The sequence below is a fragment of the Alosa pseudoharengus genome, unplaced genomic scaffold (assembly GCF_046254945.1).
Source record: "Alosa pseudoharengus isolate Yale_2024_CS ecotype anadromous, Long Island Sound unplaced genomic scaffold, YU_APseudo_1.1 YU_APseudo_1.1_scf_11, whole genome shotgun sequence".
NCBI classification, from domain to species: Eukaryota; Metazoa; Chordata; class Actinopteri; order Clupeiformes; family Clupeidae; genus Alosa; species Alosa pseudoharengus.
Genome location: NW_027468576.1, coordinates 36352640 through 36370139, shown reverse-complemented (window position 1 = coordinate 36370139; position 17500 = coordinate 36352640). Strand labels below are relative to the sequence as shown.

Below are 17500 nucleotides of genomic sequence, written 5' to 3'. Positions count from 1 at the left end.
CCTTGAGACTATTTTTAATTGCGACAAACAACTATACTTGTTAAAATAGACGATAGTTCCAAGTATGGTGACAAATCTCATTTGTACTCTGCTCCACTATGTGCTAGACATCCAGAGCTTCATTCAAACCCAAAATCGCTGCGCAAACTTTTCAGGAAATAGCCTACTTGTATTACACGCGAGAAACACAAAGACGTGCATTTGTAATGACGCGGAAGCAATGCAGGCCATAGTGTTGCATAAATTGAAGCAGAAATTAAGCAGAAATAGGCCTACACCAAATGTTGAAAAACGTTTACGTGTGATGAAGTCTTAGGTAGGCTATGCTATTCACCTATTCTAAATCTGAAGGAGAATATCCTTTTGGAGATTATGATCGATCGTCTATTGAATGGAGATGCACCTGCGTGTATACAACGGTGTCCACTAAGCATACCATGCTTATTTCGAGCCTCTGCCAAACATAGCTTGGAGGTTGCAGTGGTAATCGTGATGATAGTGTCCGTAATGGACGTGGTACAGACAGCAGGGCTAGTAGAAATAGGGCTCTAAACTACAAAGTCACCCGCAATATGATGCGAACTTCTGGGTACTCAGATTACCCGCGATAGGAACTGATTTGACCAGAATACTTTATTGTAGGCCTTGTGGTTTAGAAACCATATACATCTTAGGTGTTGGTATACATCTTAGGTGTTTTCCTGTTAATTTGTTATGTGGGTAATATGAAAAAAGGAAAGTAAACCTGCTCAAATATGTTCATCCAGTATTTACTGAAAGGTGCATAATTTGAGGTGCTTGCCATCCAGTGGCAAATTAGATGGGTAAATGTACCCCCTTCATAAACTTTTGTTTTACTCAAAGATTTTTACATTTACAGTAGGACTTTATCTCTGGCCACTTTCAAGCCATGGCCTTTTGACATTTTGATATAAAAATCCAATGGTGTTGCTTTCTTAACCCTGATGCCTATAGTTTGCCAGGTTTAAAAAAGTTATGAGAGGAAAATATTTTTATTTGGTGTGAAACACACACATACCTGTTTTATGCTTTTCATTTGTTTTATAATTTGTATTAATATTTATTTTATCATTATTTTATTTATAAGCTAAGGTTGCTAGCACAGGTGTCTAAAACTAGATAAAAACACTTGCACTTTCTATTTGCAGTTTTGTCTGGTATTTGAAAAAAAGAACATTGCGTTTTCAGAAATAGCCGGCCCTCCAATCAGATGACGTTGGCAGAATTGGCCCCCAGCTCATTTGAGTTTGAGACCCCTGATCTAGACTCTGCAGACAGGACAGTCTGTGTGTGTGTGTGTGTGTGTGTGTGTGTGTGTGTGTGTGTGTGTGTGTGACATCTGAAGCCTAGCTGAGCAGTAAAGGACCGTCTGCTGAAGATCTCATTTGACTCAGTGCTGAAAAAGACAGGCATAGGCCATCAGCAACCTCCCACGGAGGAGTGTGTGTGTGTGTGTGTGTGTGTTTTAATATGCACGAAGTACAGCAGCAGATGATGTGGGTGGAAGTTTGGCAAAGACTTTTCAGTTGGGGGTCGAAGGGCAAAGTTGTTTTGAAATGTACTGAGGGACATTATGTCCACGATGACTGGCAGACAATAACACACACACACACACACACGCACACACCACACACACTTAAGTCGAAATATTTTTAGTGACCTTTACATAAACCCTAAAATATTGTGATTCAACATGAAAGCTTAAAAGCTGAGAGGGAGTGTGTGTGTGTGACTGGGTCTCTGTCTACCCCCGCGTTTCAGAGAGGGAGAGTGTGTGTGAGAGACGGAGAGGAGGGGGAGTGTGTGTGTTAGTGTGATGGACTCCTGAGCTGTGTCATTGTGGGGGAGATTTGAGAGGTCACCAAAGTCCAAACTGTGGCTCTGCGTTGTGCACATGGAACCCATCAGGACTCTCTTTGCTCCGACATTCTGTCGGACGACCCCAGGGTCCTCTGGCCAGCGAGGGCTTACGCTGAAGTGTTGGATGTGAAGTTCATACTTCAGCCTTTTGACTTTGATATGAAGTTCATATCTTTTGAGTTTGATATGAAGTTCATATCTTTTGAGTTGGATGTTTAGGTTCATATCTTTTGAGTTGGATGTTTAGGTTCATATCTTTTGAGTTGGATGTTTAGGTTCATATCTTTTGAGTTGGATGTTTAGGATTATATCTTTTGAGTTGGATGTTTAGGTTCATATCTTGTGAGTTAGATGTTTAGGTTCATGTCTTTTGAGTTGGATGTTTAGGTTCATATCTTGTGAGTTGGATGTTTAGGTTCATATCTTGTGAGTTGGATGTTTAGGTTCATATCTTGTGAGTTGGATGTTTAGGTTTATTTTCGTCCCTTTCTGAATGTTTCTTCTAAGATTTCACTTCCAGCTGAAGCTCCTTTCATGTACTTTGGCTCACTTTTTCTTTTCTCCCCTCTCCTCATCTGTCTCTCTCTCTCTCACCTTCTCTCCTATCCATCTCTCCCTCTTCTCCTCTCTCTCTCCTCCTCTCTTGTCTCCTCTGTTTGTCTCTTCTCATCTCTCTCTTCTCTCCTCCTCTCCTCTCCTTCTCCCTCTCTCTCTCCTCCTCTCCTCTCTTCTCTCCTCTTTCTGTGAGCTGTGTGTATGGTTTGATTAGAGGCTGTATTTTCATTAATAGTAATCAACCGCCTGACGCTGTTTTACTGTAATAAAGGTTTAATAAAGCCTCTGCTGTCGTCCGCTCTGCAGCCTTCCTCATCTCTCTCTCTCCTGTTCTCTCTCTCTCCTCCTCTCCTCTCTCTCCTCTCTCTCTCCTGTTCTCTCTCTCTCCTCCTCTCCTCTCCTCTCTCTCCTCCTCTCCTCTCTCTCTCCTCCTCTCCTCTCCTTTCTCTCTCCTGTCCTCTGCTCTGCAGCCTTCCCCACTGCTCCGCTGGTCGAGCGCTCTGGCTCCCTGCTGGAGGGGGAGGAGTCCACCTTCCGGTGTGTCCTGCGGGACGCGTACCCCCGCGAGGCATTCCACTTCCGCTGGCTCCTCGGAGACCTGGAGCTGACCACGCAGACCCCCGCAGAGACCACCCCCGCCTTCGAGTCCAGCGTTTCCGTGACGATGGAGCAGTCTCTCCAGGGCCGTCCACTCACCTGTGAGGCAGAGCTGCTGATGGGGGGCGTGCCCGACGTGCGGAGGCGGAGCTCCATCGCCATCATCATAGACGTCCACCGTAAGTCTCTCTGATTGGTTCATGCTCACCACAGCCCTCACTGTAGCTCAGGACATCAGATCAGGGCCGGATCAGAGCCAGATCAGAGCCAGATCAAGGCCAGATGACTATATAAAATCCTAGAGGTTCTCCAGACTGCAGCAATTCTGGGCCTCTCCAGGCCCACTAGATACAAACAGCAGCGTGAGAGCTGTGTGAAGCCGTCGCCAGCACAATGACCCATCCATGAAACATATGCTCATGAAAACATTAACCTGGAGCTCTGATTCTAATGAAGTTGAATCTAATCTAATCTAATCTGATTATATCCCCTATTATGCTGTGGTTAATATCATCCAGTTACAATGTAAAAACAGCTGTGTAATTTAAAGAAGTAGTCTACACTGTGGTTAATTAGATTACAGCATAAAAAGAGTTATGTTACACTGGAGTAATCTACACTGTGGTTAATTAGATTACATCATAAAAAGAGTTATGTTACACTGGAGTAATCTACACTGTGGTTAATTAGATTACATCATAAAAAGAGTTATGTTACACTGGAGTAATCTACACTGTGGTTAATTAGATTACATCATAAAAAGAGTTATGTTACACTGGAGTAATCTACACTGTGGTTAATTAGATTACATCATAAAAAGAGTTATGTTACACTGGAGTAATCTACACTGTGGTCTCGTTTCCCTGTTTCTGGCTCTAGACCCCCCTAGGAACACGAGCCTGACGCTGAGCCCCCCACACCCCATCAGGGAGGGGGAGTCGGTGACGCTCTCCTGCCGCACGCTCAGCGTTCCCGTGGGGACGGTCCGTCTGCTGCACGGGGAGAAGGAGCTGCGTTCTGCTGAAGGCAGTGAGGTCGACATCACTCTGGATGACATCAAGCTGGACCAGGCTGGACACTACCACTGCGAGGCATCAAACCAATACGGCACACACACCAACAGCACCCAGCTCACCATCACAGGTCAGATTCACACACACACACACACACACACACACACACACACACACACACACACACACATCCACACACACACACACAGACCAACAGCACCCAGCTCATCCTCACAGGTTTTCTCCCTCTCTTTTCTCCTCTCCCCCACCTCATCTTCTCTCTCCCTCTCTCCTCTCCCTCTCTCTCCTCTCTCCCTCTCGCCTCTCCTCTCTCTCCCTCTCTCCTCTCCCTCTCCTCTTCTCTCTCTCCTTCTCTCTCCCTCTCTCCTCTCCCTCTCTCCTTCTCTCTCCTCTCCCTCTCCTCTTCTCTCTCTCTCTTCTCTTTCTCTCTTCTCCTCTGCTGTTTCTCACACATGTCCAACTTCCTCTGCGTGGGCCATCTCCCTCAGAGACTTCCAACTCCTCTACTCTTTACTTTTTAAACACGCACACACACACACACACACACACACACACACACACACTCTGCGTGGGATGTATCCCTTTTCCAATTCTACAACTTCCTGCTGTCTTTTAAAGCAAACATCTCTTGCCCTCTCTCTCACACTCAGTCACACACACACACACACATCTGGAGCCCTCATGTTGCCCCTCACATTCTCATGACCAACTTCTCAAATTTCTCGTTTTTTAAATTCACCGTGACCTTGCTATTTTCAGAATGCACACACTCAAACACACACACACACACACACACACTTTTGTAATATCCACAGGATCAGCATTCTCATACCCACATGACAGCTGTAGTGAATTAGATAGTTGAGTGATTTAGACTGATGAGGGTCATATAAGACGAGGGGTGTGTGTGTGTGTGTGTGTGTGGGGGGGGGGGGGGTATAGTGGACGTACTGTTTGCTTTGCAGTCTCAGCCAGATGGGGCCCAATTGTCATGTAGGGGGAAGTCTAAGAGAGTGTGTGTGTGTGTGTGCGTGCTCAAGGGCTTATATGGACCTCTTCAGTTTCTCAGTCGGGACACTGGACACACAAATGAGCATGCACATGCACACACACGTACACATGCACGCACACACACACACACACACATATATATATATACATGCACATGCACGCACACACATGCACATGCGCACATATAAGGAATGGTACATGCACAAGCTGTCCAGCTGTGACATATTTACAGTAATCAATCATGACTATATCCAGTAGTCCAGTAATGACTATATCCAGTAGTCCAGTAATGACTATATTCAGTAGTCCAGTAATGACTATATCCAGTAGTCCAGTAATGACTATATCCAGTAGTCCAGTAATGACTCCAGTAGTCCACTAATGACTATATCCAGTAGTCCAGTAATGAGGTCAGTGTTATATTTAGTAACACTGCAGTGCCTGTGCTGTAATGCTGCAGTCCAGTGTTGTGTTCAGTGCTGTAATGCTGCTGTCATTCCCCCTGTAGCTCCGCCCCGGAACACCACCGTGGAAGTGTTTCCGTCCCAACGGGTGATGGAAGGGGAGAACGTCACCATTTGCTGTCGCTCGGTCAGTTTCCCGCCGCCTCTCGTCACCCTCACCAAGCTGGGCAACGCCACCGAGTTCTCCTCCCACAACGGCACCTTCGTCCTCACCAACCTCACGCCCAGCGATGCCGGAGACTACCAGGTCAACGTCACCAACGACCTGGGCTTCCACACCCAGGTGTTCACCCTCAGCGTCATGGGTAGGATGCGCCAGAGAGGCGAGATTACTGAGTTAATGAGTGAGTGAGTGAGTGAGTGAGTGAGTGAATGAGTGAGTGAGTGAGTGAGTGAGTGAATGAGTGAGTGAGTTAATGAGTGAGTGAGTGAGTGAGTGATTGAATGAGTGAGTAAGTGAGTGAATGAGTGAGTGAGTGAGTGAATGACTGAGTGAGTGATTGAATGAGTGAGTGAGTGAATGAGTGAGTGAGTGAGTGAGTGAATGAGTGAGTGAGTAAGTGAGTGAATGAGGGAGTGAGTGAGTGAATGACTGAGTGAGTGATTGAATGAGTGAGTGAGTGAGTGAGTGAGTGAGTGAGTGAGTGAGTGAGTGAGTGTGTGTATACATTTGTGTGCAAGTCTGCTCACTGTTGTATTTTGTTCTGTAGAGAGGAGCAGTGTGCCCTCTGATGGTTGGGAGGCATTATTGATTCCCGCCGTTGTCATTGGATCAACGTTGGCCTCCGCTGCTCTGTTGCTTGACTTCGTGTTGCGGTCCAGAAAGAAAGGATCCTACAAGCTGGCCAAGTGCAACTCCAGCTCCGCCTAAATACTCAGCCCTCTCACACTCCGAACATTCACCACCCTCATCAGAGCTCTGCAACCCCAAGCTTCTACTGAACACTCCCATCTTCAGCAGTCAGACCTCTGCAACTCCAGCTCCTGTTGAACACTCCCCTCTATAGCAATCAGTGCTCTGCAGCTCCAGTTCCTGTTGAACACTCCCCTCTTCAGCAGTCAGAGCTCTGCAACTCCAGCTCCTACTGAACACTCCCCTCCTCGGCAGTCAGAACTTTGAACACTCCCCTCTCCAGCAGTCAGACCTCTGCAACTCCAGTTCCTGTTGAACACTCCCCTCTCCAGCAGTCAGAGCTCTGCAACTCCAGTTCCTGTTGAACACCCCCTCTTCAGCAGTCAGAGCTCTGCAACTCCAGCTCCTGTTGAACACTCCCCTCTTCAGCAGTCAGAGCTCTGCAACTCCAATTTCGCCTGCTGGTCTAAGTGAGTTCAGGCCCGTCATGAAAACTTGAGCAGCGCTCAGATGGACTTTTCTGCATCCCCACATGGTTGATTGAGAGGTGTGTGTGTGTGTCTGGGGGAAGCCTTTCCAGGCTGTGGGGCTGTTGGAATGTGATGTACAATGTCAATGGAGAATGCATGTGTGTGTGTATGTGTGTGTGTGTGTGTGTGTGTGTGTGTGTGTTGAGCGTACATAATGTATATCTGTATATATATGACTGAGTGACTGCGAGTGTGAGTGTGTGTCTATGTGTGTGTGAGTGTGTCTGCATATGCCTCTTGGTTGATTATTTCACATCACTGCATCTTACCTATCGAAAGCAGATTGGTCTGACATCAACTGGTATTTGTTGTCATAGAAGTCTCATTGGTATGAAAATTCTGTTTTTTTTTTGTTGTAAAATATGTATATATTTGTATTTATATATTGTATATTTCACTGAAGGTTGGCTTTTATTAAAATAATGTTATGTAACAGTGTTGTTGGTGTTGTTCTGTCTGGGAAACTTCGGGAACTTCTCAAAGTGAGAGGGACTTTCTACATGTTCTAATGATTTTCTCATTACATAAGGAGGAGAGGGTGGAGGTGGAGATGGCTGTGTGTGTGTGTGTGTGTGTGTGTGTGATATAGCGCATAGTTTTTCCCCAGTCCTCCAAGCTCCATGAGTAAATCAGCTGATTTAGGATCAGCAGAGCTGTACTAATGACCTCAGTAGCTGTGTGTGTGGGTGTGTTTATGTGTGCACGCGTGTGATTAGGGGAGCTCCGGTTACGACTTCAGTAGCTGTCTTTCACTTTCACTTCCTGTTTCGCTGCTGGACTTCCCCTCTTCCAGGACCTGCGGGAGTTGTATGAGGGCACTGCCGTGTGTGTGTGTGTGTGTGTGTGTGTGTGTGTGTGAGAGAGTGTACACAAGACTTCCTATGAGCAATTAGCAGTTACAGGATGGAATGTTTCTCATACCTGTGTGAGTTTGGAGAAAACATGCAGTAAAGAGAACACAGTTGAACACTCCCCTCTATACACAGTTCTCTTTTCTGAGTGTGTGTGTGTATTTGTGCCTGGGTATTAGGAGGAAAAGACAATTAGGAGTTAAACAGGAACAAGTTATAATGGAAAAAAATTATGCAATATGAGGCGATGCTTATGTTGGGAATAGAAAGTGACTGTTGGGGAGTAGAACGTTAGGAAGAGGCACTTACTTTAAGGAAGAGTTAACGCTGGAAAGAGTCATGTCTCTCCCTCTCTCTCTCTCTCTCTGTCTCTCTCTCCTTTCCTGTGAAACATGCTCTCTCTGAACACACTATTGTGTAAAGCTGTGTGTGTGTGTGCCTTTGTTTGTACTGCTACTAACTCCACTGGATGTGCTTAATGATGTGTGTGTGTGTGTATGTGTGTGTGTGTGTGTGTGTGTGTGTGTGTGTGTGTGTGTGTGTGTGTGTGTGTGTGTGTATTTGTGCCTGGGTATTAGGAGGAAAAGACAATTAGGAGTTAATAACAGGAACAAGTTATAATGGAAAAAAGTTATGCAATATGAGGCGATGCTTATGTATGTCTCTGAACACACTATTGTGTAAAGCTGTGTGTGTGTGTGCCTTTGTTTGTACTGCTACTAACTCCACTGGATGTGCTTAATGATGTGTGTGTGTGTGTGTGTGTGTGTGTGTGTGTGTGTGTGTGTGTCTAGTCTCCCCTTTAAGGCTCCTCTCTTTCCTCTCCATTGATTCAGTTCCTGGCACTGCTATAATGGGCTGTTGCCATGGCGATGACATGCTGGAGAGGAGGAAGTGTTTTTGTGAAAACTCCGTTGGCTGAATGGATGGAGAGGTGAAAATGGAACAAAGCGAGAGAAAGAGAGATGGTGTGAGAGGAGAGAGAGAGAGAGATGGTGTGAGAGGAGAGAGAGAGAGATGGTGTGAGAGGAGAGAGAGAGAGATGGTGTGAGGAGAGAGAGCAATTGGGGACGGGGAAAAGATGGTGTGAGAGAGAGAGAGATGGAAGAGAGAGAGCGATACAGAGGTGGAGAGATGGGGGAGAGAGACAGAGAGAGAGAGAAAAAAAGAGAGAGAGAGAGGGCCTCTACCCAGGAGAGCTGCTGCTGTATTTAGAAAGGCTGAGAGGATCAGAGACAGGAGAACAAACTTGCACACACACACCCTGAAACACACAGACACACACGCACACACACACATACACACACACACACACACAGACACACACACACACACACATACACACACACACACACACAAACACACACAGGTTCCTCCCCGTCTCGTTAGTGTGGGACAGTGGTCACAGAGTCACGCCATGTACTGGAAGCACTGATGGATGCCAGGCCTGCAGGACACGGCTGCTTTCCATGGGGAGGGAGGCAGGTGGCTCGGGCACTTCAAGGGCAGATAGGCACTACGGGGCAGATAGGGCACTGCGGGGCAGATAGGGCACTGTGGGGCAGATAGGCACTATGGGGGAGATAGGCAATATGGGGCAGATAGGGCACTTCAAGGGCAGATAGGCACTACAGGGCAGATAGGGCACTACGGGGCAGATAGGGCACTGCGGGGCAGATAGGCACTACGGGGCAGATAGGCAATATGGGGCAGATAGGCACTACGGGGCAGATAGGGCACTACGGGGCAGATAGGGCACTACGGGGCAGATAGGCAATATGGGGCAGATAGGCACTACGGGGCAGGTAGGCACAACTGTGCAGGTGGGTGCTGGGGCACTACAAAGGCAGGAGAGGACTTGTAACAGTGGACACAAGAGCTACACACTCTGTAAGGAGAGTGAGAGTGTGTGTGTGTGTGTGTGTGTGCAAAGGAGAGTGTGTTTGTGTGTGTGTATGTGTATGCACACACAGTAAATTCACCAGTGTCAAATATGCAGTGTAAAAGTAAATTTACTCTTTCCGAGCAATTACAACAACACATAGTGTAAGATGCTTTACAGTGTCAGTGAAAAATCACGTAGTTGAAAGACGTAGTGTCAGAAGTGCTCTGGAGAGCTCCGCCTACTTTTTTTCTCAGTTTTCAAATGAAGCAGAAGTTTTCCAGCGCCATTTTTTCCACCTACAAGGATTTCGGTAAGTGTCTCCTAATCACATATTAAACGAAAAATTCACGTTATTTGAATAGAATTCGCATGATATAATGACGTTGCATTAATGTTAATCTTATACTCCGGCTTTGTCTTTGGTCTTAAAATAACAGATTTTGAAGTGCTTAACGTTAACGTTACCAATGCGACTTGATGGCTAACATTTGTTGCGGTGCAACAGTCCACCACAGGAAAATTATCTAGAAGAGCTAATGTAAGATTATATTTGTTATGTTACATCACATGTAGCGACAAGTTAATGCAGCCTAATTTAATAGTCCTTCAATAAATCCCCCATGTTGTAATGTAATGTTGTAATATGAGGCAAGCAAGCTAGTTGCTAACTAGACAGAACTAGCATTAACGGTAGAGATAACGTGTAACGTTAGAGGGGTGATCAGATCCTGTTTGTCAACATTCATGGTTTAGCAAAGGCTGCACATGAAGGGAGTTAGTTATAATAGCAAACGTTAGCTGTATTTTAAACTAAAAGCTCGGGCTGTCACGTAAGTTTAATGTTGAAGTAGTTTGACATTAGGCAAACTACGTCTTATTAGACCAAGCCAGTCGAGGTAATCATAACCTTGTGATCCTACATTATGGAGGGATGGTGATTTTGAAAATAGCAACGCCTGCATGTGTGGGCAGTAGACTATAAATTAGCAGCTAGCTAAATTAATGTTAGTTTGACTAGCGACACATGTACCGTCTAACGTTAGCACAATATGGTTCAACACGTGCTGACAACTCGCATGTATTCGGCTTATTGATCGTTTATTGTCAATTTTTGTAACGTTTTAGACAGCTTTATAAGTTGGTAGCATTAAAGTTAAGTCAATTGTGCAAAGTAACCCCTCCCACTTAAAATATCTATGCTTGAATTGATTTACCACATACAAATTGCCTTTGCTAACGTTACTGAGTTCTGTGCATGCATGAGCACATAGTTTAACATGTTTAATGTATGCGAACTTGTATGGACTAACCTTAATGCTGTTTTCTGCAGGAAGGATGCTACTTAAAGCAAAACTTGGAGGTGTCCAGAAGTTTGTAAGAATAACAGAGCTTGATCTTACAGTGTTTCTGAGTGCAGGTAAGAAATGTGTACCGGTAGTTAGTGTTCATTAGCTCATTGGATTAATCTGTCTGCTAACACAAGCTTTTGTGCTCATTTCTTAGCATTTGCTAAATTTGGTGTCCCACCTGTAATGGAAGGTGTGAAGGTTTTTGACAGTTCTGGGACCGAAGTGGATGAGGATGTTTTTGAGGATATAGTAAATGATCCCTCAACTGGGGTGTTAACCATCAAATATGATACAGGTTTGTTTCAGATAAAATGGCTATCTGTATTTAAATGGAAATACTTGTGTAGTGTAATGCAATGTTTGCGTTGTTCATGAGATGAATGTATAAGGGAAATGTTTCCCCCCTTTTTTTTGTTCAATTTTTGACAGAGTCTGTCTCCAGTGTGGCTTCTGAGTATTCCCAACCATCATCCCTTAATTCATCCCTTAATTCGGACTCACAGGAGATGGTCATCATTTCAGATAGCCCTTCCAGAAAACGCCAGAGGCTGGATGCAGAAGCTAAGCAAGTAAGGGTTGACACACAGATATCACTGCTTGCTTGTGAAGTATCTGAATCTTTTCTTGTATCAGTTAATTTTGACATAAAACAGTGTTTCATATAACATCATAAACATATTGTTGAAGTCATATTGCTTTATTTCCTGCAGTTATATTAATTTTGAATTGCAATGGATATATCCCTAACAAGTTGAATTGTTTTGTATTGTGTTTGAAGTTGGTAGAATCCATTCTTTCTAAGAAACCTGGTGGAGAACGTATAGTAAATGAATACAACCGAACCAAGTCCTTGACGGATGAAACCAGAAGGAAAATGGTGAACATGCTGGCAGCTGATATGACAGAGAGGAATGGGTAATTTGCTAAATGTTTTTAGTTAGCTCTTGTGTTGTCATTGTAGCTTCAGTTCAGATTGATATCTAACACATTCTTTCCTTCATTGTTGTAGTACATCACCACCCAGACAGGTGAAAGAAAAGTATGCCAGAGGAATTGTGACCGTATTCCCGTACCTCGGTGATCCATTCTCTAAGAATGGCTATGTAAGTTACATTCAGTTGGTTGTGGTAAATGCTAAACATTGAATGAAACAGTTACATGTTTTAAATTCAGTGTGTTAACCATTTTCCACTTTCAAAACCTACTAATGAGGAAATATGATTTATGGTATCCTTTTATCCTTCAAGGAGCACTATTATGATGGTGAGAGTGGCACTGGATACCTTGCTTGGAGGATTAAAACGATTCAGAGAGGCACTGCTAAAGACAGACGAGCATCTTTTGGAGGTAACTTTAAAAAGATAATATTGTAGAAATGTAATGACCAAACCTGTTGGACAATCACACGTTATAGAAATGATATGTCTACACTTTCCCTAATTGCGTAGATTCAGCAGAAGGACCATCAGGTAAAGACATTTCTGGAGGACCAACTGTCAGACGAGAGCCCCAATACATACCGGAGACTAGCCTGAGTGAAGATCAGTGCAAGGAAGCAATCTCGCTGATGAAACACTTGACGGATGAGGACACCGTGATGAAAAAAATGAAGTTGACGTTTGCCTATCGCCACAACTTGGTCCTCAACCCCCAGCAGTCAAACAACTTACTGTCAGATTTCCCACGTTTCAAAGACGTCAAAGGCTTGGTAATTATCTTGGCACAATATAAAATATTTTTGAGCAGTAGACTAGTATTGAAACTAGAATAACCTGCTGCTATTAACTTCTAAATACTTCTGAAATTGTCCCAAAATCCAGATTGAACAGGATTTTGTTCTGATGTTTGGAGAGGATGTATCAGGCAAGCTTCTGGAGCGGTGGCCAACCACATTTAAGAAAAAGATCATCAAAGAGTGCAGAAAGCTTCCGTCCATCAGTGAAGTTGAAGAACTCCTGCTGGCCGCTGATCCTCTTGAGGATGGCACTGAAGTGGATTTTGACTCTGGTAAGTTTCTTTTAAGGTGCTGTTGAATGGTAGCCTGGAAAATCCAGACCCTGGTAATCTAGAAAGATTAAGGGTCTGGCCACGAACAATGTAATGGCCCAACTTGAGGGGTGGCACTGCATGCAATTGGATAACACTAGACCAATGTTTACTCTGAATGATTTCGGACTTTGACGCAATTGGATAACACTAGACCAATGTTTACTGACCTCCAACGTTGCAGTGCTGTCGTCATCAGTTTAGCTCGCCTCTGGCCAGCATATATCAGATACGCCGATTTGATTGGTTCCCCGGGATGCAAGGGGTAAAAGTAACATGTATCATTGCTCATTGCCAGAGTGTCTCGCAGAGGCAATTCCATTGTGCTCTCGCGAGAATTCTGGATTTCCAGGGTAGTTGTACGGCACAATAAATATTAACAGTACACACTCACAGTTATATTGCACAGTCCCTCTTAGATGTCAATAGATGCATAGATGTTAATATTGCACCTTCCCCTAGAACTCTTAATTCACCTTAATTGAAACCTGTGCTATTTACAGGTTGGGACAGTGATCTGGCATCAATTTTACTGCTGCTACATCTAATTCCACCGACGGCGCAGGGTCGGAAGAGACCAGGGAAAGTGGCGGCCTCCCAAGCAGAAAAACATCTTGTTGTTTTCAAGAAGGTGTGTATACATTATTATTCATGACAAGAGGTTTATGATATTATTACAGACATAATATTCTAATTGCCACTCCATGTGTATTTGTCTTCTCAGAGTGGAACAAGTGTCCAAGAACATCTCGATGCCATCAGGACCAGCACTCAGCCCTATCTCCTGGCGGTCGGACCGAAGAAGAGTGAGCTCCACCAATTCTTCATAGTCCTCGACCAGAACGCCATACCATGCAGGTCCACCTCGTCCCTCGGTGCCTTCGATGAACTCTTCAAGGCACATTTTGTCTTTGGTACTTTGTACAACTCGATGCTGCACAACATGTTTGTTTTTATTCAGACTACAGTGTACAACATTGATGTTGGCAAAGTCAAAGAGAGTCCTCGTGTAGCTGAAATTAGGGCAAGACTGCTTCGATAGGGCAAGACTGCTTCGATAGAACTGAGTGCTGGTTGTGAATACTTCTTGTCTACTTCTTGTTCTATTTCTTCATAATGAAGTGGTTTTGTTTGTGATGCTGGCTTGGATGGTTCAAATATGCTTGTTAGGTGTTTATTTACTTGTTAGTGGTTATTTTTTGGAGAGGAAAACCTTTGTCTGAGGTGTGTTCTTCAGACTGGATGCATTGTTTGATACATTTTCTGGTTTTAGTAAACATTTAAACACCAAACACACAGACAGTATTGAGCAGCAAGTTGACACTGATGTCCGTATAAACAGTTATGGAAAGGCAGTGACGACTAATGTAGATGAGTCGTGTAATAGGAGATCTTCAGTAATGATAGAGGTGAAAGTTGCTGATCTTGAAAGTGGTCAAGAGATTGCTTCCAAATTTGGAAGGGGTGTGTGTGGATGTGTGTGCATGCGTTCGTGCATGTGCCTGCCTGTGTGTGAGTGTGCGTGCATGCATTCATTCATGCGTGTCTTTTTGTGCCTGCATGTGTGTATTTGTGTGTGTCTTTATCTTTATGTGTGTGTGTGTCTATGTGTTTGTGTGTGCGTGTTTGTCTTTATGTGTGTGTGCGTGCGTGTGTGTGTATGTGTTTGTGTGTCTGTGTGTGTGTGTGTGTGCGCGCATGCATGTGTGTATGTTTCTATGTGTGCGTGCGTGTGCTTCCGAATTTGGAACTTCTTTGTCAACCAGTGTTTTCATGGTACAGAATACTGTCCTGACTCAGTATTGCGTAACATTTGAGATGCTGTTTTTTTTTTTTTTGTAAAATTGCTGTGTGATGTGTTACTTTGTGGACAACTGATGTAAATAATAATAATTACCATGCATTCAAGGCTGCATCCAGAAAGAGTTTAAAAAAGAGTGACTTTTTATGCGATTATATGTTGAGAAGTAAAATAAAGCTGTAATGTATTATGTGATTGTCATTTTTATCTATTTCATGTTATGTTTGTAACTTCGATTGTTTGGATAAATGTGTCTTTTAGTTAAAGGTGCTCTAAACGATGCTGGATAACGTCACTTCTGTTGACGTTCAAAGAAAACAGAAAGCTAGTTCGCTAATTCCTCCCCCTCCATCCCGTGCAATTGAAACTCCTAAACGCATCTCGTTGGTGATTTGCTGTAACAGTTTATGTTTTTTTATGGGCTAGGTTTGCCCAGGTTGTTTTTGGTGCCGCGGCTGTCCACAGAGATGGCGTTTACAGTGTACAGTGTATTCAGGACACAGGCAGCTAGCGGATGGTGAGGTGATGTTTGCTGTAAGTGACAAAATGTTTTAGCCTAAAAAACGTGTGGCATCCCTTAAAGCACCTTTAAACACCACAGAGACCTATTTTAACAAATAGTGGTGATTTTCATTGACAGTGTTAAATGCACAACAATGCAGTGTTATTGAACATATAAATTAAACTCATATTAGAGCTGGTTTGACATTATAACAGAGTAAATTATCAACACTCTTAAGAATTAAATTTACTCTCCATAGAGTTATTTAACATGTAGTGTTGACTTTAAATAACACTATATAGTGTACAGCAGTGTTAATTCTTAACTCTAGCTATAGTAAATAATCAACACTCTTAAGAATTAAATTTACTCTCCATAGAGTTATTTAACATGTAGTGTTGACTTTAAATAACACTATATAGTGTACGCCAGTGTTAATTCTTAACTCTCTTTAGAGTACATTTTACTCTAATATTTTAACACTTGAGTTTAACACCAGTTTGGAGTAGGACCAAATACACTCTGAAATAGTGTTAAATTCAACTCTTTAGGTGTTAATTTGACACAGCTAAATTTACTGTGCAGGAGAGTGTGTGTGTGTGTGTGTGTGTGTGTCTGTGTGCACAGGAGAGTGTGTCTGTGTGTGTGTGAGTATGTGTGCACAGGAGAGTGTGTGTGTGTGTGTGTGTGTGTGTGTGCACAGGAGAGTGTGTCTGTGTGTGTGTGTGAGTATGTGTGCACAGGAGAGTGTGTGTGTGTGTGTGTGTGTGCACAGGAGAGTGTGTATGTGTGTGTGTGTGAGTATGTATGCACAGGAGAGTGTGTGTGTGTGTGTGAGTATGTATGCACAGGAGAGTGTGTGTGTGTGTGTGTGTGAGTATGTATGCACAGGAGAGTGTGTGTGTGTGTGTGTGTGTGTGCACAGGAGAGTGTGTCTGTGTATGTGTGTGAGTGTGTGTGTGTGTGTGTGTGTGTGTGTGTGTGGAAAAGTTGCCCTCCAGTTAAACTTTTCCCCAAATGCTCCCGACGTTGTCCCTACACATAACTGACCAACATTTCCCGACACACACGCACACATCTGCACACATCTGCACACGGCACTCGGCAAGTTCATTACACGCGATACCGGTTTAGCGCGTTCTGAACACCTTCATATTTCACCGTCACATAGCGTCGCACATATTTCTGTACTCACCAGTTTCATCCACAACATCTCCGCAAGCCGCGAGGTACCCGCTGGTTTTGCTCCACCAAACATTTCCACCACACGCACCAGTAGTCCCACGCCATAGCACCTACACTGACTGCATTCACGGCCCTGTTGTGTGTCCCGCCATCGATGGTCCCCCGAGAAACCCGAACTGTCAGAGTTGCAATCTTTTTGTAATTTTTTGTTTTGATGACGTGTCTGTAATTGTGGTTAGGGGTTTGAACTGGTTTTGAGGGAAAGAGAAAATATTTTTGATAGCGTAAAATAATGGTAAAATTATTAGGATCATAGCATGTTTATTTTTGTTAGGATTAATGTCTTTATTTTGTTAAATGTTTTGTGCACTACTCTCCCACCATTTCTGAGTGACGTGTCTAATGGGTAGGCCCATAAAAAGGCTGAGCTTCTGTCATTCAAGAGAGAGTGGCATAGGGAGAGCAGCTTGCTGTGAGGCTGAGTCTGGTTTGGGAACATTTAACCCTTTGAATCCCTATTAGTTTTGTATTGGTTATTTTGTTTAGTTAAGTCTTTAAGTGCGAGCAACCCTCGTGTTGATTTTTTGTTTGTAGCCTTTTTCAAAGTTTTTGTTTATCACTTTTGAACACTGTAAATAAACCAGCACTCTTAGCCCAAAATTTGCACTTGTCTGTGGTTCGTCAATGCCTCCTTGTAGCTTGGTTGCCTGAAAGAGCGCGCATCCCCTTTGTGAGTTTGGACCGTGAGGTCTCATTTTTCACAGTGTGTGTGTGTGTGTGTGTGTGTGTGTGAGTGTGTGTCTGCACAGGAGAGTGTGTCTGTGTGTGTGTGTGAGTGTGTGTGTGTGTGCACAGGAGAGTGTAAGGAGAGTGTGTCTGTGTATGTGTGTGTCTTTGTATGTGTGTGTGTGTGTCTGTGTATGTGTGTGAGTGTGTGAGTGTGCACAGGACACCCT

General features: G+C 44.0%; 2 protein-coding genes and 2 long non-coding RNA genes across 5 annotated transcripts in view; all 4 read left to right on the top strand.

Moving 5' to 3' along the window:
* Positions 1-7358, top strand: part of vcam1b (vascular cell adhesion molecule 1b) — an 11198-nt gene extending 3840 nt beyond the window's left edge. Inside the window, exons 7-10 of the mRNA XM_076279089.1 lie at positions 2907-3212; positions 3913-4176; positions 5587-5847; positions 6253-7358. Coding sequence (XP_076135204.1) covers positions 2907-3212; positions 3913-4176; positions 5587-5847; positions 6253-6413 — 992 coding nt within the window. The 3' untranslated portion in view covers positions 6414-7358. The remainder of the gene's footprint in view (positions 1-2906; positions 3213-3912; positions 4177-5586; positions 5848-6252) is intronic.
* A 3555-nt stretch (positions 7359-10913) lies between these two features.
* Positions 10914-11515, top strand: LOC143116500 (uncharacterized). The gene is made up of 3 exons (XR_012985811.1): positions 10914-11078; positions 11165-11305; positions 11440-11515. It is a non-coding gene; the product is annotated as an uncharacterized LOC143116500 (long non-coding RNA).
* Positions 11516-11526: 11 nt separating this feature from the next.
* Positions 11527-12544, top strand: LOC143116499 (uncharacterized). Of its 2 annotated transcripts, XR_012985810.1 has the most exons (5): positions 11527-11579; positions 11789-11925; positions 12020-12113; positions 12258-12357; positions 12459-12544. It is a non-coding gene; the product is annotated as an uncharacterized LOC143116499 (long non-coding RNA). The 2 variants fall into 2 exon arrangements; XR_012985809.1 differs by having other exon boundaries at positions 11545-11925.
* A 33-nt stretch (positions 12545-12577) lies between these two features.
* LOC143113932 (uncharacterized) lies at positions 12578-15047 on the top strand. The gene is made up of 4 exons (XM_076275470.1): positions 12578-12718; positions 12831-13017; positions 13560-13687; positions 13781-15047. Exons 1-4 carry the CDS (start codon positions 12578-12580, stop codon positions 14096-14098), a joined length of 774 nt encoding a protein of 257 aa, XP_076131585.1. The 3' UTR covers positions 14099-15047.
* Positions 15048-17500: the final 2453 nt, after the last annotated feature.

Coding starts and splice junctions, on each gene's coding strand:
- LOC143113932 (XM_076275470.1), top strand. CDS start 12,578: ATGAAACACTTGACGGATGAGGACACCGTGATGAAAAAAATGAAGTTG. Junction 12,719..12,830: donor TCAAAGACGTCAAAGGCTTG/GTAATTATCTTG, acceptor CCCAAAATCCAG/ATTGAACAGGATTTTGTTCT. Junction 13,688..13,780: donor ATCTTGTTGTTTTCAAGAAG/GTGTGTATACAT, acceptor TTGTCTTCTCAG/AGTGGAACAAGTGTCCAAGA.